At 39.2% G+C, this 23,923-nt stretch overlaps 1 protein-coding gene across 4 annotated transcripts in view; it reads right to left on the bottom strand.

Moving 5' to 3' along the window:
• Nucleotides 1-23,923, bottom strand: part of LOC121658060 (E3 ubiquitin-protein ligase RNF130-like) — a 55,691-nt gene that overhangs the window by 29,978 nt on the left and 1,790 nt on the right. For all 4 annotated transcript variants that reach the window (XM_042014459.1, XM_042014462.1, XM_042014458.1 and 1 more), the window contains 2 exons: nucleotides 14,609-14,803; nucleotides 1,172-1,422 (listed from right to left, as the gene is read on the bottom strand). In XM_042014459.1, coding sequence (XP_041870393.1) covers nucleotides 1,172-1,422; nucleotides 14,609-14,803 — 446 coding nt within the window. The remainder of the gene's footprint in view (nucleotides 1-1,171; nucleotides 1,423-14,608; nucleotides 14,804-23,923) is intronic.

Raw genomic sequence — 23,923 nt, 5'->3', positions numbered from 1 at the left:
TATTCCACAGACATTCATTAAGTTACAGTTATATTTAAACTTTCACCATCCCAAGGGACCACACTAAGTACTGGCTACAGTGTGGTCATTTAAGAATGACATCCTTAGGAAAATCTACAGGATGCCCATGGGACCTGCAGCATCAGACACTATTTATAGTAACTGAAAAGGAAATCCTGTGCCACCACCAAGGCTTTGTAAGCTTGAATTTGTTCTAGGTCTGACAGAACACCAAAGAACTGCCTCACAGCCAGCTGCCGTGTATCACCTGTAATTTGGGGGAAAGGGGGACAGTGACTAGAGGTCAGGAGGTTTTGACTAGAGGTCAGGAGGTTTCTAAGTTAGCCTTGGCAGAGAGACAGGGCAAAGAGGACACTATGGATTTCCCAAGGCTTACTGACCCTTCTCAATAAAAGCCAAGGCATACTATGGAAGGTCATTAAGTCCACACTAGTAAAACATTTACTTCTAAAGTTTAATCTGTGTTTGAGTTGACAATTTGATTTAGTCTGGGTCTCTGAGTATGGCCATAAGAGTTGAAAAGGAATGTAAGCAAGGTATATTGGACAAAATTTTAGTTAAAATATATCACCAGGAGAATTAGGCACTCCTTACCAAGGGTGATCTTAAATAAAGTTGAAAGTCAACACAGACCACTAAGCAGCTCTACACCTTAGTTTTCTTACCCTAACATTCATGATAGATTATGATTTAGGAATACTTTTATACAATTTCTGAATTACCTTAACTATTACAGAAGGTATCCTTAAGAGCATAGAGAGAATTAGTAACATTTGCTCAGTGTTCCCCCATACTACACAAGTCGATTCATAATTTAACTTTCTTCCCCATTCCCAACATACATCCAGTACATATTTACTCAGCCAACACAGAATTCATCTTACTTTTGGACTTACACTAACTAAAACTCCAAGTATTTTGCTTCAGTTCTATTCTTTCCTGTCATGTATTAGGATCTATACTGGTGCTGCTCAGGTTGAAAACACTTTGCTATATAAAAATCCTTGTCTGGCAACATGCTCTGCCTTGGAACAAAGAGGTTCTGAACACCAGTTTGATGGGCATTCCTTAGAAACCATTTGTTCTCTATTGATTATTGTATACAGAAATATTATCTCCATAACTTAAGAGAAAAGAAGAGACCCCTTACCTGATTCCTGTCACGTGCACTTGTGTACCTGATCTTCTGGATGAAGTAAAATATTAACCATGCTGAAGAAATGATCATCAAAACAATGAATGATATTGACACGAAGACTAGAGAGCCCCGACTGAAGTTCTTCGGAGGAACACGGGACCCCACTGCTATGGCCATCAGGACAGAGATATTCTTTTCCAAGTAATTCAGGATCTCCTTAACCTTCGATTCTGTAATCATGACAGCAACAATGTCTCCAGTTCCTATAAAAAGGGAAAAAATATTTAATTTATATTTAAAATTAACATGGCATGCTGCTCACAAGATGAATTTTCCAGTTTTCCAAATGGAAAGCCATTTGACAACTCGAGGTTTTAATCTAAGCCATCTGTGGCACATGGAACATGCTACTGGGCACTCTACTCATGCCTTGTCCTTCAAACCCAGATTTTCAAATTAGGGCATTAACATGCAAACTCTCTGCAGCTCCACACATAGTAACAGATCTCTACTGCTGGTTACACAGTACTTCCCATATTATAATTACTGTGTGCAGTCCGAACTAGCTTTCAAAAGTACGTTTGTTCCAGATCTGAATACCTAAACAGGCAACTCTCAGAAAAACATTTAGGAGATGAGTGAGAATATGAGAATATTGCTCGAGCGCCCTTAGCACAGGCAGTGCTGTGGATGTTGCTGGGAAGAGTTATGCAAGTTCCCCAGCGTGGTTATGTGTCTGCAAAGTAAAAGAGAATTGAAAAACTTGGTGGAAGTTTGACTGCTGATTTTATCACCCATACAAAGACACGCTTGATAGGATCGCAAAGAGGCTGTCAGCTTCATCAGCTCCATTTTCAGTGTGTAGCCCATCTGTTTTCATAGTGTCTTGCCTCTAGACTATTTCCTGTCCCAAAGGGAAAATTATTGGTACAAGGATAATAGGAAAACCATAAGCCTTGCCGAAAAAGAATAAAATCACCTGTAGAGCAGAGAGAGCACCCACGTTTTAATGCAAAGACCCCATTAAAAAAAGAGGATTTTGAACACGGGGTAATTATAATTTCAAAGAAAGGAAAGTTTTAGAAAAACCAAAGCCAGAAAGAAAAAAAACCTTGCGAAGTTTCATTCTTATTCATCCAGACTTATTTGCTTCCTATACTAAAAACCTTTTCAAGACCTATTTTCAAAATGCTTGCAAAATCTGCTCATCTGCTTGTTCCATCTGCTTGCTCCAATTCACATTCCCTCAGAGAGGAGCTGTATAAGGCAAACGACTTCAGCACCAAGATTCTGGATTTAGAGTGGATTTAAACTACAGAGAACCTAGTGTGACAGTAGAGAACATGAGGTCCTATTTTAACACAAGGCATTTGTTCAAAGTCTTTTAATCAAAACCTAATTTTTAAGAAGCTACTGTATCCACAAAATGATGTTCAAGAGCCAAAAGAGCAGCATCTTTGAAACCCTGGGCACAATAATTCAGGGTGACAGCTACATAGTTTTTCCACAATGGGGACTTTTAATAGAGTTGTGCAACAGCCTTAAATGTTCTCTTATTACACTTTGCATTCACTATGCTAAATAGTAACATTTACAGCCACTATAATCAGTTTTCCTATTAAGTTCACTAATGCTGGTGATGTGAATTCTTCTGACAGAACTACTCAAAAGAATCAAAACTTATAATCTCAGAAATTAAAACTTGCACAATAATTGAAAAAACATTCCACAGTCCTCAAATTGCTTTCCTCAAGAAATTTAAACTTTTCTTTATTTAAAATTGAAATGGCAAAGTCATTCAGGCCTTGTCCTGCTAACATGGGGCTAAACAGGGAAAGAAAGTTCAGTGTTTCCTTCCGAATATTTTTGAAACAGTGCCACAGTAATTCAAAAGCTTTGAATAGCAATGAAAGCTCAACACAATTTATTTAATCTCTAGTATAGCACAGACTCACACAAGACCAATTTTAATCCAGCTCTCAAGAGATATTTCAGTACCAAGTTTGGTTTCATACAAAAATAACCAAGATATTTAATAGACAGCAAAGCTCAGAGTAAAAGTCCATCACTAGCTTTATTTTCATGGAAATCTACCCAGATTCCTATTTGTCCATTTGGGAGGACAGTTCCTGCCCTGACTTTCAGCACATTTTTACAGCACAAGAGACACCCTTCCTACAATATCCTGTATGTAGATGAAGCACATGCTCCTGCAACCCCAAATCCCTGCAGCTCAGATACCGCAAGATCAATCAAGAGCAGATAATTTATACTGCTTGGTATTTTCCCCAGACTTCACTTCTGCTCTTCGTATCTAGTTCAGGCAGAGAAGAAAAGCAGGGAAGGGTTCAGGAGGACTGTATTCCCCAGAGCACATGCTCTGCTAAGCTTCCCCAGAAGAAATTTATTTGCACTGAGAAATCATGTTAGTATGAAAATATCATGCTGAAGCACTCAATGTAATATCCTAACATGATTTATAAGTTATCTGCAACACAAAGATGACAAAGATTTTCTGATACTAGTCCAGTGTTATCTGAATCCAAAGCTGAAGCCTCTACCTATTCCCCTGCTGCCCAGGGAATGTGACAAAGCTGACAATCTGTCACGCGTTTTATATAAAGCCCAGCACAATGGGAACCTCTGGCATCACTGCAAAGTGATTTGCATTCCAAATGACTCAACTGGGAACAGCCAAAGTGCTACTGCTGCTTCTGACCCCGCCAGAGCCAAGGAGAACTGCAGAAAAGAAAAATAAATTGTGTCTGTTTAACATACTGAAGCTCAGTGGAAACTGGGACTTGGTTCATCCATATTTTTGTCAGGGGCATCACCCTAAATAATTTTAGCAAGAACTCCCTGTTTGAGAACAATTGGGGGCAGGAGGAGACAGTGACTCATTTATTTTAAGCACCTTGAAACCTTTTATTTCTGAAACTTTAGCAGAAAAAAATCCTCAGGTGAAGACAGAAAGACTAAGAGTGTTTGTGAAACTCAGAGAATATGGTCTTACTCCATAATCTTTCGAAGAGCAAGATTCTCCTCAGCCAAGAACACAGAGTCCAGAGAAAAGAATATGGATTGCTTACTAAAGCCAATGAACTACACATGGAACCATAGATGACAAGCTAGGACAGACGGTAGACATAAGATAAATATTGATGCCTGTAAACATAAATCATTTAATTGCTATCATCCAAGCCCAGGCAGCTCTTTCCAGCTTGCAATTTTATCATGCGCATGTTTAATTAGGATAGTTATACAACTCTGTGTATGAAAAGGGATGAAGTTGTGACTAATCATTAAATCTGTGTAATGTTACATTGTGAGAGCAGAAGAGAGAAAAACTTAAGAGCTGAGAAGACACTAAAAACAAGACTATGGGAAAAACAGCAACATCCAGAAGTTTCCTGTAGAGCTCGTAAGGAAACTGCTTTGCTCTCTCACTGACCTATTCATATGTCCTAGCAGTTCTAAAAGAGCATGCTTAGAAAGTCAATAAAAAGTAATCTCAAAGAAATGTTACAAGTGTCCGCACAGGCAAATATTTGTGGTGCTTTTGTTGTGTTGGTTTTTTTTTTTTGTTTGGTGGGTTTTTTGTCGTTTGCTTGTTTGGTGGGAATTTTTTTTGGTTTTTGTTTGGTTTTGCCTTTTCTTTTTTTTTTCCTTTTTTGTTTGTTTGGTTTTTTTCGTTAATTCTTGACTACCATATGTTTGTCTGAAGCTCAAAATATGGATAACTATGTCCAGGATACCAAGCTGAAGCTGAAGACAGGCATGGTTCAAAGAGGAGACTTCAGACACCTCCACCTAGCACCCACTAGGGGTTGCAGGGAATGGCAGCCTGGCAAAATGCACCTGCCAATCAGGCTGCAATGCTTCAACCACCTTCTCACAGCTGGGGAGGGCAAAACCTTAGATCCCATCTTGATTGTGGAAAGGGTCAGACCACCTGTAAAAGGCACTGAACTATTTTGATTTGATGCAACAAGGTTTGCAGAGAACTGAGAATTAAGTTAGATACTCATAACAAAGGTCAGTGATTTGCTAATGGCTGATATTTAAAGCTAAAGTCCTTGCAGTAAGTCTCTGATAGTGGCTGCTGATGCTGCAGACACAGCATGAAGCACACAGACTGCACTCATCTCATGCTTGCGAAAGAATATTGTCCTCTCTTTAAACAGCAGAGAATATTTAACTGCAACTGAATCCGTTCATCGCTTCTTTCTGAAAACCCTAAACTTAGCAGACATTTACCTGAATAATTCTGCTGGTGAAAATTTCAGAGTACTTCCTTAAAAAACACAAACAAATTCCCCATTTCCTGATAAAGGTAAAGAATGGTCCAGACAGTCACTTGAAAGCTGGATTCAGACATTAAAATGCCACTGCCTTTCTGAGTGCAGCAATAGGATCATCATCATGATCACTTAATTGGAAATAAAACTGCCAGTCTTCACAAACCAGACTTCCCTAATCTTCTGTTAAAATCCTGTAGCTGTGTGCTAAGCATTTCTGAATGCATTATATCAGAAATAAAAAGACAGCAATACCTAATATTCAGTACCCAGGAAAAGGATCAATCCTAGTACTGTGAGCGACATATTTCTTGGAATAACATTAACTAACAGTGAAACCACTTCAACAGAATTTGGGAGCCCAGAAAGTGACAAAGCAAGAAGGAAAGCACTAATGAAAGCTATGGCTGTATATGAAATTTTGAGAGACTGATTGTGAGTTCTGTGAAAACACCAAAAGACATCTGAGCTGCATAAGAGCAGAGGCAAAAGCAAGGATTACCTCTACCAGGGAAGGGATTCAGCCATAAAGGATATAATCCATGGAACTCGTGAGGTAAAGGATAAGGAAAAGGCATGCTGACCTGTATGCAAAGCTGTGCCACTAGAAAAAGTGGGCTTGGGGAGAAGAGTTTTTAAATAAAAATTCCACAGCATTTAACAACAGTGGGGAAACCCACAAATTTATCAGGTACCTTAACATTTTCATCTGATGCAAAACAAAGAAATTTGTTGTGAAGAATAACTCTTACATTCTAAACAGGTTTATGGGAAAGCAGACACCAAGAGAACGAGCCTTGGCATATCTTCAGAGTTATTAAAACTGGTCTAGCTGCACATATTTTTATTTTGATCTAATCAGAAAGTAAACAAGAGCACATCCAAGCTGTCAACACATGAGCAATCTCAAGAGTAGAATATGTTGTTTGAGATGTCCCAAATCAAATACAGAAAAAGCCCATAATATTTGCCAGTTATTGCATTCTAAACAAGACAAGAATTTAATGCCAAGAATATACATTAATTTTAAAATGAGACTGGTAGCATTTTAAAATATTTGTCTTCCTGTTGCCTTAATAATATTGAAAATGTTGAATTCTTGCCTGTATGTAAACATTTACTTTAGGATGCCTATTTTATGTAGTGTCAGCCACCAGAAAAGATTTTACAAAATTACCATGAGAAAAATCATAAAGGGCAGCAGCATATGAAACTATTACCCAAATGTCAGGCTTTTAAAGGTGCCTCAGTTAAATACAACCAGTGGAACAACTTGCTATCCCAAAACACTGAGCAGGTATTTGCAGAGATCACAAGTCTCTTTGCTGCACAAACCCATTCAAAACAACCTAAAGAAAAAGCTTCTGAAATTAAAACTTGAATTCTGTCTACTCAAGAGGACAAAGAAGTAGGTATTTCAAGTTCAGGGAGGAACAGGCTTCTATGAAATACTGTCAATGTATATCTGAAGAGCACTCAGAACTTTTCTTTGTAGCAAAAAGCTACAACAGATTTCACTCTGTCAGGTGAAGAGAGGGTCCTGCTCTGTGCCCTCTAAACATGGTTACACACTTCAGTGTTCTGGAACATGCCAGGCACTGCTGTACTGCAGACATGATGGACTACCACAAAGTCTGCTCCTTTAAGAAAAGCAGGCATTGATTCAGGCATAGGATTAGAAAACCAGAAACAGCAACAGCAGCTTTTCAAAGATGGGTGTGACACAATTAAATTCAAAACAAATATTAAAGCTTAATCAGATTCTTGTTGTGCTAGCCTGTAGCACATTAAGTCCATAAGTGATAAATAATAAACTTATAAGCCTATCCTCCTTTGTTAAACAAGAAACGATGCCTCAGTATAATGTCCTTGCTGTATTTTTGACCAGCTTTATAATCTACTCTGACCAAGAGTTCCTAAAAGGAGAGATAAATTGCAAAGTCAGTTGAGAAAACTGTTGGGCTGTATTTAGGTAACAACTACTGACACATTATTTCATAACCCAATTGCTCTATTCTGACACTCAGGGAAATGTTTCTTATGGAGAAATTAGCATACAATCAAAACAGGTAGTCACAGCCACATCCTGATTCATTCACAAGTCCAAATCCTGCTGATACACGTGAGCTGGCGAGCTATGCCCCTGGATTTCCTCAAGCTCGTCAAGGTCAAGCTGACTCTCTCCTGCACTAACACACTCCAGAAAACCAACACTCACAGCCTCTCAAAGATACAACAAAACTTCAGTATGTACAAAAGAGGCATTGGGCTTTGGCTTCTCTGCAGATCATTTCCCCTCCACCAGCCTCACCCAGGGAGCTCCTCTCTGTCTTCCATCCCAAGTCATATAACACTAAGCACTGCTAGAAGAATTAAGATTCTCTACTAAGCTACAAGATGCACCCACCTTTTTTGTAAGAGCTCCACAAGTTCCAGAATCTCTGCTCAGTCTTTAAACATGCTATTTCAATGCTTCTGGATGGGCAGCAGGAGGACAGACCCATGGCCGGGCCAAGAAGGGGAGAGAATTTATAAATCCCTGGAATGTGAACTGCAGCAGAGTTCCCCTAGAATGGTAAGGACACTGGATTCTGGGGCTTGGGGTTTCTTGTGCTCCCCTCTTTTGAATTGCCTTGATAATTCCACTTATATCACATATTCCCTTTCTGTGGAAGACATGTAGGTTCTGGGAATTACATTTATATATATATATATATATATTTAGTGTATGTGACTTCTTGGGTTCTTTACACTAGGGAAAACCAAGCCGAGACAAGAGAAAAGCAGATAGACATTATAATGACTTTTGAGATATTTCACACTCTTTCCTGTCTTAGCAATGCCTCTTTTGCATCTGCTTGCACTACAGTTTTATCTTTTTTAAAGGAAACGGACATTCCACCTAAATAATGCCGGAAGAATAAAAAAAGCTCGGCACAAAGAAATGTGTCACTTGATCATCCCCTTTCCACAATCTGTGCACAGATTTTTTTCTTCTTTTACTTAAATTTTTACATAGCATTAAGCAAATTTTACTGTGAATAAACTGATTTGCAGCCTCTTTTAAAGAATAAATACTTGCAACTGTTAAGGTATTAGTATGCTAACGAAGCAGACCAAATTTTATATTCAAACCTTGAATAAATGCAAATTAATAAAAAGCTGAAGGATCACTTTAAGTTTTGACTAGGGAAACGGTGTAATCCTAACAAATTACACACCACTGCATAAAAAGGTTCCTCGTGTCACAGTTTCACACATTTCTGAAATATCTATACCTGCCTATCTTCAAAAGATATTTTTGCTAATTTGAAAACAGCTTTTCTTCATTTTCTATACTTTTGAACAGTGTCCAAAACCTGTTATGGTGTCACATTCTTGATTCATCAATAATATTAATGTAGCGTAGACATCACTGGTCCATCATCAATATAAGACACACCTGGATTTGATAATTGTCTTGCATTCCACAGTGTGACCAGGTGCTAGCAGGTGGCTTACATTTTGCCATTTCTGGACAGCAGTTTGTATTCCCACTAATGGATGGTGCAGCTAAAAAACCCAGGCATTTCTAAAATGGGCAATTTGTCATGCTCAAGTATTTTCTTCTATAGACACACAACTTCTCTACAGATCTATCTATCTGGACATGGACAGTCATTGCAAACAAATTCAGCAAAGCACAAAAGAGAGTTGTGCTTGGGCAAGATAGCCTTACCCAAGGACACTACAAAATACTTTGAGAGATTTACAAAGAGCATATTCATAGATTAATATCATAAATTTGGTTCTACTGAGTCCATAGATACAGGGAATTACTCTACTGCTGGAGCTCAGACTTTGGATAAGAAGAAGAATGTAATTACTTACAGTCACTAACAGTCCCGTGGGCCTCTTCACAGTCACAGAACTAATTACCCTTTCAGCTGGCTGAGTTAAAATGAGCCCGACTTCTGTTATTTTAGTTGTGGATGAGGCATGTATGACACAGAAACACTGGTAAGGAGTTCTGCAAGGCACCAAGGCTATGATGGCTCTGTAAAGGGGCTTCCCTGGATTGCCTTGAAGAGAGAAGTGCTTCCTTATGGTCCAGAATCAGCATGTCAAACATACTCCTCTCCCCGTCTCTAAGTGTCAGACACCTCCATCTACTGTGTGACAGACTTTCCTGATTGATACACCTCCAAGGAATGTAGTGGGAAACATGATCAACAATAAAGCTGTTGACATTCATCCTCCATATTTTCAATTAGCAAACATAACCAAAAAATGATCAAATATATGTAAGCTATGGTTAGACTATTAATTGCTTGGCCCTTTTTAAAGCTTCAGCTTTAATGACTCAGCTCTTTCCTTTTCACTAATATTCTGAGGTAAATTAATAATAACACATTTTAATAATAATATTGTAATATACAATAAAATTAGTTTTGACCTGTGGATTCAAAGTAGGTCTCAGTAATCCAGGGCAAGTTTTGCAGTGGATTTGGTACAGAGCTAAAATATTCGTCAGTACACATCTGTGCATGATAATCTGCAGTACACCCTGCCAGAGCTTTCACGCATCAGTTCAGCTCAGTGTTACATAAAGAGACATTTGTGAGAAAAAGGCAAGCAGCAGAGTTAAGAGATGAGCTGCTCAGGGATCAGTGCCACAACAGAGGACAGTGGCACCTCGACCGCCGGCTCTCTGCAGTCTATTGTACTCACTCCGAATGAGGGCAAGAACGTGGAAGAGCCATTAGATGGCAACAACTTCAAATTGCTTCCTGTCCCTCCTGCTTCTGACCCACTGACCTAAAACAATCCACAGAACATATAGGCAGTTTTAGCACAGTTCAAAGCAGGTACAGCCCCTGCCTCCCATGCTCGTATGCTTTCTAAGTGAATAGAAGGCCATGAAAACTCTTTCCCTTAGAAGGAACCTGTTTCTGGGAGCCTATGTTGGACACCTCTTGCACAGTGCCATGGCAGGGGAACATCACCTGTGCACATCATGGAACAGAAACAAGTTCCTCCAGAAAATTAATGAGTTGTTTCATTAGAAGAGCAATGAAGATTTATCTTGATGACACATCTGCATCTTGGTTCTCAAGACCTTAAAAGATTTACCTGTATCAGGTAAATCTTCTAAAAACAGTGTTATATTAGAAGTTGTTTATATACTTCTGGAAATTTCTTAGGTGCTGATAAACCACAGTTACTGGAATCCAGCAGCTTCATTTTGACACACTCTTCTATATGTGTTTCTCTTTTTCTGTCTGTATTTGTTCCATAAATTCTAAGTATGAAATTTGAACTTTGGAGGCTTCTTTGGATTTTATTCTTTTCTGTAAATCCAAATAAAAGTCTAGATTTTAAGAGAGAAATTCAGTATCATAAAATCAGAGAATGGTTTGGGTTTGGAAAGGACCTTAAAAATTATCCAGCTCCAACCTCCCCAGATTTAACTGTTTTGTACTTAACAGGATTGTATCCATCACACACAAACAAGAAAGGAATTAAATTGTTATTTAACCTGCACTGTCTTCCCATTCCCATAACTGCTTATAAAGGAGACAGCAACTGCATATTTTCTCCACCACACAGGCTCTTTTTTACATTAGACAGTAGCAGTTTTGCTTTAACAGAAGCAGCAAGCAAAACCACTCATAAAACTGCCTTCCTGCCAGTGACCTCATAGTCTAAGAAAACCTATGCTGGGAAAGATGTCCTTTGCTTAGGTTGATAGAAGACATCTACAGGACTGTGTAAAATAAGTATACAGTAACATACAAAAGAATATGCACAAAGAAAAGAAAATAATGTTGCAAGTAACATTAACAGAAGTACAGGTATTAAAAAAAAAGTTAACCAATTCCTGAAGGTCATTACCTACTTTAAAACTCAAAGGTGAAAACGAAGGGGCAGAGACTTGGTGGACTATGACACAAGAGAAAGCAAATTCTGCTATTAGCAGCAGAAACTGTTCATTTGACACAGTGATGATAGACTGACTCCACAGTGACAGTCGTTATCCAGCCTCCAGAAAGAACTGCCATTCTGCTAAGTAATATTTTGAGTACGAACAAATTTCCATAAGAATAAAATTTTCAAATGTGTATTCAAGCATAAAATAGCTTGGATAAAATATTAATCCTACAGGTGAAAAGTGCTTCCTAAGCTCTTTTCACAGGGAATCACCTCTCTGCAGGTGGGCAACATACATCAATCTGTGTAATGTGTTATTTATTTTTGCCACAGACACTGTCTAAGCAGGTGATTGGAATTCATGCAAATATCCAAGCAGGAAAAGCTTGCAGTTCACAGTGTGCATTATAAGCAGTTGCTGCTTTCCTCTCTGCTCCACCTGGAAGATGGAATATTTCTAAGGCTCACTATGCAGCAGTACAAAGATTATGTTACAGTAATACAAAATAACACAAGGTCTACTTTCTCCTTTGTCTATGGAAAGAAAATGTAGAGTCATTAAGTTAGTCATCATAATACAGCTGCAAAATTGTTTCGTGAAGACTGCATTTTTAAAGAAAAGAGGAATACTGCACAGCAATAGACATCATGTGGAGCTAACACCAACTTGGTGGCCCACCTTCCTTCTCACTTGCTATCAACTCTAACACATATTAACTTAATCACTGCAGAACAGCTATCAGATACACAGGGTCAGCTCCTCCCAACCTTTAGGGACAGAAAATACTAAACAGAAGTGATGTAGTGCACTGGAATATCTAATTAGCAGACCACACAGATTGACACAGAATCAGTTAGGTTGGAAGAGACCTCTGAGATGACGTGGTTGTTCACCACCTAAAAAGCACACAGTATTTGCTTTGATATGGTTGCATATCAAATATGATATGGTTGAAAAGGCAGAAATAGGAGGACCAGGGAATGTGTGCAAGTCTGCTTTACACACAGTGTTAGGAAAGACTCATCCCACAAACATAGATTCAGGAATCTATCTCCCACTTGGAATAACTCTCAAGAAGGGGAATGCTGGGTTCCAAACCCTCCCTCTGCTGAGGCTAACACCAAAGGACCAGTCTACGTCTCAGTTACACACACTTGCAGTTCCTCCATCAACCCACAGAGAAGTTAGTTGCAGGAAGTTCTGCAAAGTGACTTCTGAGGAAATCCCTTACGTGTCCATAACACAATCAAAACAAAGGCTGTGGAGCAGTATTTCTCTTCATTACAGCTGCTACTTCAGTTCTAAAAAACTACTTTTAGCCTGTCACGTAGTTTGAACACTTCAAGTCCAATATTAGTTTTGAGATAGAGCCTTCAGCCCAAGCCAGGACAGAGATTCCAAAGACTGAACACATGCACCTAAAACCCAGTATTTCAAATACACAAAGCTAAAATATCATCTCCAGTAATTACATTTTTTTTAAAGCTTACCATAAGTAAGAGCAAATATTTGGAACTCACCATGCCAAAGACAGTATTGGGCTTTCCCCCAAATATCAACTACCCAAACAGCTGCCTGGGTACCTTATAAGACACTGTTTTAGCCACAGCAGCTCTCATATTTTACATCTTGAGATGGTATTTCAACCAACCAGAACTACTGGGCCTACTGATAAAGTTTCAAAGGCAAAACACTGCTCTTCTGAGATGAAACAGGGAGGGAACAAGGATTTCCTAATAGAAGACAGACACCATCCTACTGCTGTGAAAGCCAAATCTAACAGCATTATGAGAAAGAAGGTATTAAAGTTATAATCAAACCCATTATATGATTTAACATGTAATAGAGCCAACAATGCCAAAGCTGTATTAGTAGTAGTAGCCTTTTTTTCCTGACACACTGAGGTACTCCAGGCCATGGGAAAACTCACAAATCATTGTTAAATAGAGACAGCAGAATTTACATTCTTACAGGAAGTTCAAAGAGTCCAGAGCTGAAGGTTTAGGAGGGCACTACAACTGTAGAGAGAGAAGTGGGGGGGCAAAAAAAAAAAAAGTAAAAAAAAAGTAAAACCCAAAAATTGGCAAAAAATGTTTCATTAGAATATAGGACTTTTCATCTGCAGATTACTTGTAAAAATGTCTAAGGAAGGTACCTGAGATAAAAATCAATTGTTAACAGGCTTTGAATTGCTACATGGAGGTCAAAACCCCCCTGCAAAATTCCTGTGGCATACAGAGCTGGGAAGGTCAAACTCCTGTGAGACATTTTGCTTGTTAAAAAAAGGAAGAAACAACCATAGCATTTCTTCAGTAAAAGAATTCAATTCTAATTGTGTGACAATATGCATAGCAATAATTAAGAAATTCTAGTTTCCAAGCAACCCCTTATGCTAAGAGACTGAAAATATTCCAAAAAAAAAAAAAAACAAACCAAAAACCAGCCAGCAGTACCACCACCAAATATAGAGATATGCCTTTTCTGGTTAAGCTAGATAGTTCCAAAATGAAAAAAATCTTCTGGAAAAGGAAAAAGGTAGTTATCAGAATTGCAAAAATAATTTTTAACCAAGGAAAATGTTTACATATGAGGCTTCCAGCAACAAAAGTAAGTCACTAGGAACAGTAAAATTTTAGACATAGGCAGCTGTAAGCAAGTAGAACTCTCCAGAAAAACAGATTTCCAGCATTATTTTAGACAATTTACAGAGGCAACTGCCCTCCAAATCACTGTTTTGTTGACTCCTGTATGGCACTTAGACTTTGATTGTAGAAAGAGAATGCTCTGTAAACTGTCATTAAAAAAAGCATGCAAGCTTAGATCCCAAAATACATCTGTTAACATTTGGAGGTCCCCACCAGAACGACGAGTTGAAGACACGCTGCTACAGAATTCTTCAGGTACAGATTCTTTTTTAAATTCTAGATCTTCCATTATATCTGTATGTTAGCTTCTCTTCTGCAGAAAGGTTTGAAAGATTGCTCCTCAGATCTTACTGGCATTTCCTCACTCCAACCCACCCACATCCCCACTGCAGAGGAAAAGCATTCCTCATTGGATAAGCGTAGGCTAAAGGAAAATAACTTTTCAGAATTATTGGCTTATTTCACTATATTATATACATGTAAATATCATTAGGGAATGGGCTACTTCAAATACCATCTGTCCAATGCCAAGGGCTCTTTAACAATAGTTTATACGGCAAAAGCATTATAGCGAAGGAGATTACATTTTATTTACCTTGATGTGTCATCGTGACAGGCTCTTCACTGGACACATTGTTGTAAATGACCACAGCTGTAGCATTATGTGAAGCTGCTCGCAGTATTTTCTCTTTAAATGTACAGTTTCCTCTCTGTAGTAAAGCAATCCACTGCTTGGTGTTTGGTGGGACCTGGAAACGTGTTCGAGGGTCACAGCCCAGACGATCTGCAACTGAAATGGGAAACAAATTTACACAGACGCCAATTTCTTCTAACAGGAAAAAAAAAAAAAATCCTAATTCCAAGTTTGCTGAAGTACTTAAATGCTATACACTAGGAAGCCACTATCCTCTTGTTTAAAAAGTCTAAAGATAACTGTATTCTTAGGAAAAAAAAGATTTTAAAAAAAGCAGTCTCCCACATTGAAAGCTATGACTATATGCCCGAGAATTAGGCTCACTGACACACGCTATTTTTAACTCCAGTGCAGCTAGAACAATGAATTCACGTTCAAATCAATACCTGCCTAGAGGCTGAAAACCATTAGAATATGGTTCATTTGCTATAGGCATTTACAAAACAGCTGTTTATCAGTCATTCTGGGGAGTACAAGTCTTTTCTTTCTAATGCAGCCATAAATATCGCTGCAGTGGGAAGTACAACTAAACAAAGCAGGTTGTGAAAACAAGATTTCAGAGTTATCTGCCATGTGCAGGCTACTGTAAAAAAGGACAACATTAAAAGCTGATCTTGTACAACCCCAGCAGCCAACATCAGCGTTTTACATATGCACATTTTGTCTACAAGGAAATGTATTCAAATTCATAGAGAAACAAATGGGTTTGCGAACGCAATGCACTCGTCAGCTAAACAGGTATAGATGGTATAAAGGAAGGGTAACAGAAATGGCAAATGCCAGATGTCTGAGTTCAACAGTGTGCAAAGCTCTTTTGTCCTTTCTGACACTGTAACATATCCGGGAACAACCCAAACCCACAGAGCTGTGTACAAAAGGCACAAAACCCAAGGCAGAAGATAACTTCACAGCAGCTGAAATCGCCAAAAGACAGATCTGTTTGCACAACACAGTTTAGTCTGATACACTGTGGTCATATCATTAAAGGATTTTATAAATTTAGAGCCATTGGCAGTTTATAATGCAAATATATTTATCCTTTCAAATGCCAAGAGTGTAAGAATCTTTGGCTACTAAAAATAGCTGGGATAAACAGTGATTTTTTCAAGACAAACAAACAATTTATTTGCATAATAGCTCAGAAAACATTACAGTTCTGCAATGTAAGAGCAATTCAAATGAAGTGTCCCATAATTTTTTTCCTTCTCAAGAAGTGAATTCAGCACAACTATGAGATTTCAGCAAAAAGTCTACCACCAAAAAAAATATCCAATTTAACATATCAGCTGGAAACAAAACAAAAGGTCTTTTTAAGTACTCTCAGCTTAACATAGCTGAGGTTAAAACCTGTAACAAAGGAGAGTCAAAGAGCTAAAGATGTTTTCTGAAACAAGAAAGAAAATTTTCTGCTTGCCTAAAGAGAACTAGTGCAGATGAATCTATACTATGGCAGACGTACAGGAAGTCATTGCTCTTAATTTCGACAAGAAGTGCCTCTCCCTGTTCCCCTGGAAGGAGGGTGGGGAGCCAGATATCAACACATCCTTTTCACAATTGCTTTTCAAGCCTGTATTAGACATCTCAGACATGGAGGGCTATTTGCTGTATTTTTGTTTCATACAGGCATCAGGGAAAGTCTGAAATACAGATGCCTGAAGCCAAATTTTATAGAGCGTTTTCTTCCATTACCCTGACACCATTACTTGAATTCCTGTGGAAATTGCTAGCTAGCACTGATCCACACATGTTGCTTTGCAGCACTGGTGATGGCCATCACGAACATCACCAATCAAAGAACAGCATGTTCATGCCCACTGCACTTTTGCAGCTTGTCTTTGTAATCTTAAATTTGAGAACAGTATGTATTTTTAAAGGGAATTACAGTCCTTTTTGAAAATGTGGAAGAATCACAACACAGTGTATGAGCCACCAACCTTTTTGCCCTCTGTTAAGATAAAAGCTGTTTAATACACAATTCCCCCTTGTTCTGAATATTTTTACTCAAAAACATGGAAGGGGGAAAGCACCAGCAGACTGCGATAGGAAGTTTCCCAAGCCCTGAAAGCCAAAAAATCCCATCCTTCTCCCATGATATCATACTCAAGAATCTCAGGTATGATACTTCTGTTGGAAAATACCATTTTCTAAATGGCTACAATTCCACAGAATCCCCTCAAACTGCCAAAAATAACTCTGAGAGTAGACACTATGGCCAACATAAATTTACCTAAAATATATGGGATTATTAAAAACAGAAATCCTACAGATTATGTACTGTTTGCTTCAGTACAATCATGATCAAAACTAAAATATGAAGTGAAAACAAAAATGGCCACAAGAACAAGGTAATGGGTTATTACAGTGAAAAACCATAAAAGCAACAAAGAGCACCTTGAATGAGGAGGCAGCATTCTCAAAATTCATGTAGGCACCTTGAATTTGTATGCTTGAAAATTTTTAGCTTAAAAAGCAACAGAGAAAGCAGTAAGAGATAACAGAAACTGCATCTGTGGGAAAAGTAGTACAAAATTTTCTACCACAGTGGAGATCAAAGTCTCTTTCAGCTGTGGACAGAGCTATGAAATGTTACTGGATAAAGCAACAGAATTAGGAAACAAGATATTAAGAGATTAAAGCTTTCCAGATATAGACCAACAAACACCACTCAAATGCTTACAGCATGTTATTCCTGACGAGGTGCATTCAGCATACCCTGATGAAAATTTAACAGCTGACAATATTATCTCAGTACTATTTAAGTAATAGAGAAACACTGATGAAAATCTGGTTGGTTTAGATAAACCTGAACTGAGTGTCTGCAAGTCACTTGAGATTTAATAAAAAGTCACAACCCACTTTTCTTTGCATTAGCATTCTATTACACCACACAAATGTTAAGTAAAATCTTTCCACTTTTAACTAAATAAAATTCAGAACCAATAGTGAAAAATGTGGGGTGCTCTGCTTGTCTTTTCAATAGACTGAAGATAGTCCAAAAAAGTGTGGAAGTCTTAGAATCACAGTCACCTTTCTAGAATAGTGAGATGGTTACAATAAAACATCTCTCGTGCAGCTCAGGTGCCAGGGATATCAGTGGGCACTGCAAGAGACACACATGAACAGGGTCAGCCAGAATCGTCATTGACAGCTCTTCACTACCCTGCCATCTATGATCTGGTATCCAAAGTTCAACTAGAACCAACAACAAATGAGTTGCAAGTATTACCTGGATGATCATAGAATTGTTTGGGTTGGAAAAGACCTCTAAGATCAAGTCCAACCATTAATCTGGCACTGTTGTGTTCACCACTGAACCATATTCTTAAGTACCACATCTACAAGCCTTTAAAATCCCTCCAGGTATGGTGACTCCACCACTGCCCTGGGCAGTCTGGTTCAGTGCTTGACAATCCTTTTAGTGATGAAATTTTTCCTAATATCGAATCTAACCCCCTCCAGGCACAGCTTGAGGCAGCTTCCTCTCATTGTGCCACTTGCTACCTGGGAGAAGAGGCTGAACCCCACCTGGCTCCACCCTCCTATCTGGGAGTTTTAGACAGCAAGAAGGCCCTCCCTGACCATCCTTTTCTCCAGCTCCCTCAGCCTCTCCTCATCAGACTAGTGCTCCAGCCCCTTCCCCAGCTCCTTTGTCCTTCTCTGGACACATTCCAGTACCTCAATGTCTTTCTTGTAGTGAGAGGCCCAAAACTGATGTTACATGCCAGAATGAAAAGCAACTTCACATTAAATTATTCTAAAACAGATCACTTGCACAGAAAAAGATATGATCAGAAGCCACTCATGGAAGTTCAGAAGATAGAAGCATACAGAAAGCCATTTAAGTAAGTCTCCCTATAGGTGTACTACTCTTCTGGCTTATTTGAAATATAAGCTATTTACCCTGCCCGTCTCTGTGTTCATCTATGTGTCATGTGTTGGCAAAACCCCAATTTTCTGTTAGAAGTGGCAGCCTGCTGGGTTAAAGAGCTATGTACAGTGTTGTCATAAATATCTCCCTCCCTACTGTAAGTCCCAACACCACAGAAGAGCCTCTTTACAGAAGAATCAGCTGTGATTTAAGTACCCACCATTGGGCTTGTGTTTGTTTTCTGCTTTAGGAGAGCTTAGTTTCCTTTTGCAGAATACACACGGTGGCTCAATTTTTATAACTGTTTCTCCTTGAGCATTTTTTATAATTCAAGACCCTTCCTGCTGAAGGACTAAGGTTTCTGACAGCATTTTAGGGATTCATGTGGAAAAAAATAGTTAATAATGCAACAGATCCAACCAAGGCTCCTCAGCTACTGAAGAAGTAGTGGCAAGCTCACATCAGCACAGCAACAGTAGTTTCCTCCTCTTCTTTTCCAATTGCTTGACCATGTTTTAACCTTCTCCCTCTCAGAAGGAGAGCCATTTTGTGGGAGCAAAAATGAAATGACTAGAGCAGCTCTCAGGCTTTGTCAGAAGTGTATACCTGTCTGAATGCAGACTGTCCCCTAGTTCTGAACTGTGGCTACGTTTGTTCTTTCTCACACCGTGTGTTCCTGCTGCTCTTGCATCACTGTGAATGCAACTGTGACACCCCCCTTTAGCCAAGGTTGCTGCACTGGCTGTTATCAGACTTTGTCCTCTTTTCACAGAAATACTCCACTCTCTGGGCATTAACCATTTTATTCTATGCCGGGTTTTTTTCTCTTTTTTTTTTTTCCCCCTCCTTTAAAGGTCAGATATCTTGCTATTGATTTCATCTTAGCTAATACTGTACTCTCTGAAGCCAGCGCCAGTTGCCAGAGCTGGTCTGTCTCAGCTACACATACAGAAATCATTTAAAAGTCTGACCTTCAGTCACCGTAATACAATAGCTGGAGAGACACCACTAGTATTTTGAGGGACAGCAGATCAAGAGGCTTGTTGGGAAAGAAACCACAGAGGAACACAGGAAGGTGCAGTGCCATGCAGGCTGCACCCTGAAGCATTCCCTCCCTACAGTTCTGCTGCCCAGGTAGGTCCTATGTAGAACACCTGACAGGTAAAATAAGACAGCTTTGTGCAACACATTAATTATAAACCTGTGATAAAATTTCCAGAAAAGGAATTCAGCTGGGAAATTCAGAGGCAACTCAGCAGTTCTGATTGATTCTTACTTCAAGGAATGGTACTAGTTATTTGCTATCCCATTAGGGCTTAAAACATACGATGAACATATTTTCTTTCAATGCATTACTGTTACTATCAATATATTATTATCAATACAGTCCTTATTCATGCCACTCATAATTTCTACTTTATAAGGTTGTGTCAATGAATCGATGTGTTATGTACAGCAACGTTTTATTTTCAACAGCTCTTTCAGGTAATTGCTTTGACTAAAGCTGGCTTTAGCACGAAAAGAAACTCTTTGAATGAGAGGTAATCTGGTTTCAGGGAGGAAGTTAAACAAAAGGAAATCACTGAAGCTTAGAAGAGTCCTATAATAGTTCAGATTTAATCTTGTTAGCTCAGTAAGTATGCTACAATTACGGTGATAAACTCCAATATATAACCTCCCCTTTTGCTATCAATTAATGACTACTAATTAAGCTGGCTACCAAGACCAATGATGAAGCACAGAAGCATGGCACAAGATTCTTCTTACCCTATTCTACTGGTATATCTGCTTGTTGCATTTTCCTAAGCTTTACTGGTTTGGATTCTGGGCCAGAATTTCTGTCTGAATGCTGCCTAAAGCTCTGCAGTTACCAGGAAACTGGCATTTCAAATCTTCTGCAGCTAAAACTTGTTCACACAACATGTTTATGAAGTGCCAGATGCTACAGAATGCTGTACTTACAGCACCATGCACAAGATATACCTCCTTCCTAACACTGAGCCAGTATTGTTTCTTCCACACTTCCACCTTTTTCTAACATACATTTTTCCTCACATTCTCAGCCTCCTTGCCCAGCCCCAACCCTTCTACCCCTTTGGGAGAGCTCTCCTTTCTAGGAGCTCTTTTTCCAAAGTGGCTTTCATACAACCATCACCTCCCCACAAGCCCTTTAGACTCCATCCCTTTCCACTCCTCACCCCCTTGTTCCTGACCTACTGGCTCAGTGAATTTTAACATTTTCAAGTTTGACTCCACTGCTTTTCCCTTCCTATCAGCCCCACTCCCAATCATCCTGCCTGCTTCCCAGCTTCCCAAGCCAGCCAAGGTGCACAAAACCTTACCTCCCAGCAAGGTCTGACCACCTGTAAGGGGACTCTTGAGAGCACACAAGACTGACATTTCCAGCCCTCACACTGGAATCCAAGCACAACAAGCAGTAACCCAGACTCAAGAGCCACAGAGTCCTGTTTCCCATGGAGAATGTTTTTGAGGGAACTAAACCACAAAGCACTGCAGTTTCCACCAAGAACCATTAAGGCGAGTATTCAGTGGCTTCTAGCTTGGTGTGCCATGGCAAGAGGAATGTGCCTGACACCTAAGGGTCTGCACTGCAACTGGTGTCAGGCACCCAGTACCAAAGAGGATTAAAAGCACAGGTCATTGGAGTGGCACAGGGCTGAACACTTGCACGGTGCATGTACAGACATCCAGGAGCACCCAGGCAGCTGCTGTGAGAGGACTGGGCTGAAAGTTCAAGGCCATGTTGGACGAGGCTTTGACCAACCTGGTCTAGGAGGGTGTCCCTTCTCAAGGCAGGGGGCTTGGAACTAGACAATCTTTAAGGTCCTTTCCAACCCCAAACTGCTCCAAGATTTATGAAAATGTCTGCTTGCACAAAGTCACAAATAAAAGAGTAAGGGACTGAGCGAGAAATATTCTGGAACCCCCCTGAAGGAATACTATAAACCTTTACTAAACTATCAGAAAACCTGCATCAGGCTTTCACTATTATCCTTCCATGCAGAACAAGAAGAGCTTTTTTTTTCTTTTGAAGTTGCAAGCATTCATATCCAGAAGTGGTTTAAAACACTCTTCTAATAAGAAATTAAGTCATGACAAGAGATTAACAAGTTAGAGGACGTAAGAAAAAGAACTCAAAGTAGAAGAACGGAAGAGAGATTAATAAAAAAAACTATGCTATCATGCATTTAATGTACTCGGAAAAATATGCCCACACAGGTGCTAAATGTACACCCAGCAGCCAACTGTGACCAAGAGCTCACTGGAGCTGCACTTTCACAAGTCACATTCACAGGCGGTCATGCCAATTACTGCCACCCCACTCCCAGGGGAACATTGCCTTTGAAAGCCCCTATCAATTTCATACAAGCTCTATAAAAAGAACACGGAAAGAGTTTTAATACATGTATTAACATGACATGGTTGAATTCCATTAAAGAAACCCTGCAAAAGAAACGGGAGAAGTGATTGACTGTCATGCTGCACTGAGATTTAAAGGATGGGTGATCACATGGGACTGGCATCTTCAAAAAGCAGTACATAAAATATCGGGAATATTCAAGAACAGAAGTCAGAAAACATCACAGAACACTTAAAATCACAGGCTGTACTATTACAAATGGTGTGTGGTCAGCAGCAGATCATTGGCCCTAAATCCTGAATTAGTAAACTCATTTATTTCCCTGCAGGCAATGAGTAAGGGATGTAATAAGATGCCCCATTCCTGGAAGTGTTCAAGGCCAGGCTGAATGGGGCTTTGGGCAGCCTGGTCTAGTGGAAAGCATCCCTGCCCATGGCAGCGGGGTTGGAACTTGATGATCTTCAAGGTCCCTTCCAACCCAAACCATTCTGTGATTCTATGATTCTTTACACAGCATGCAAAAAAGTGAAATTAAGGACACTTCAGCTCTAAAACAGTCCATGCCATCAAGGTGCTAACAGATCACCCACATGCGTGAAAATTTCAAAGATAGCCCATAAATGGGTGAATGCTTGACATCAAAGCAGTTTCAAATCCAAGGTATCCTCAAATAAAGTTGCTAACAATTGTAGAGTCCTTTTCTTCTGAGGATACATGAAAACTGGGGTAGAGCACTTACTGCTCTAACAGCAGTGGCTGGCAGCTACTTGGGTTTAGAGCTATTAGAAAAAATTTTGCAAATGAGTTCTACAGCAATATTAACAGGCTGATAAAAAAACCATTAGAGCAATTACTTTCAGCAAGACTGCATCATCTTTTATCAAATGTGAATATAAAAAAGCAGATGATGTTCAAGAACAGCTTAACTAAAAGCATAAAATATTCCAATCTTTCTTACTACATGGAGCATTTTTAAACCACAAGCACCTCAGCAAAATTAAAACAAAATATAAGTATGTAACAACCTACACAGAACAGTTCAGAGTATATAAAGTAAGAAAAACAACTGCTGTTGAGCTTGCTTTAAGTTGTCTGTTGTGAAACAGAAGGGCAAAACAGAATTTCCCCAAAAACTGGTAACAAAGTTTTAATGATTGCACCATGTCAAACTATGTCAGCTCTGACATTTTCACATCACCTTCTGTGCTTTCTCAATAAAGTTATTCATCGTAGTACTTAGCAGTAGGTATAAAAATGCTGTTTATGGACTGCTCATAATTTCATTTAGCTCTTCTCATTATTAGCTGCCTGTGAAAATGCTGTCAAAGCCTCCCTCAGTGTTTTAATCACACCTTAATGAAGGCATTTCAAAGGAAAGCAGAAAAAGTTACAGCAGCATATTAAAAGGAAATTAGTATCAAAAGTTTTTCTTGACAAATAATGCAGCTCTTAAAAAATAAAGTGCTTTGATACTTTGCATATATTAAAAGGCTGCATTTTAAAACCTGTAAAAATACTACTTGCAATAACAGTGTTTACATGCCTGAAACTTTCAAGACAGACTCCTGATTTCACGGGGGTTGTGTGGGAATGTAAGTGAGGAATATCAGGAAGCGGAAGAAAGACTGCAACATATTTAATGATAGCTGGTAGACAAGATTTGAAGTACAAATAAAAATCGTTTTACAGCAGACCTCCTCAACAATTTCTGCTTCCTCACCCTTCCACCCAAAAATCCACCCCATTAATATATTCTAGTTATATTTTGCAAAGCTAATGAAACTGAGCTCCAGTGAGGCTGGCAAGCACCTGCTGATGCACAACCTGATCCATCCGGACCAGAAGCTTACAGAGGCTGCCTAGCAGGATGCATTTGTTCTGAAGAAGCATCAAAGTATTTTCCTGATCTTAAGATTTGGCAAATTCTCTGAAGCTTCTAATAATACAGTAGTTTTGTGCTATCAAT

The sequence above is a fragment of the Corvus kubaryi genome, unplaced genomic scaffold (genome assembly GCF_017639235.1).
Source record: "Corvus kubaryi isolate FWS band 111438036 unplaced genomic scaffold, C.kubaryi_AGA036_p1.0 split2-37374, whole genome shotgun sequence".
Taxonomy (NCBI): Eukaryota; Metazoa; Chordata; class Aves; order Passeriformes; family Corvidae; genus Corvus; species Corvus kubaryi.
Note: the sequence above shows the minus strand (reverse complement) of the source record. Positions and strands in the feature narration are given on the sequence as shown.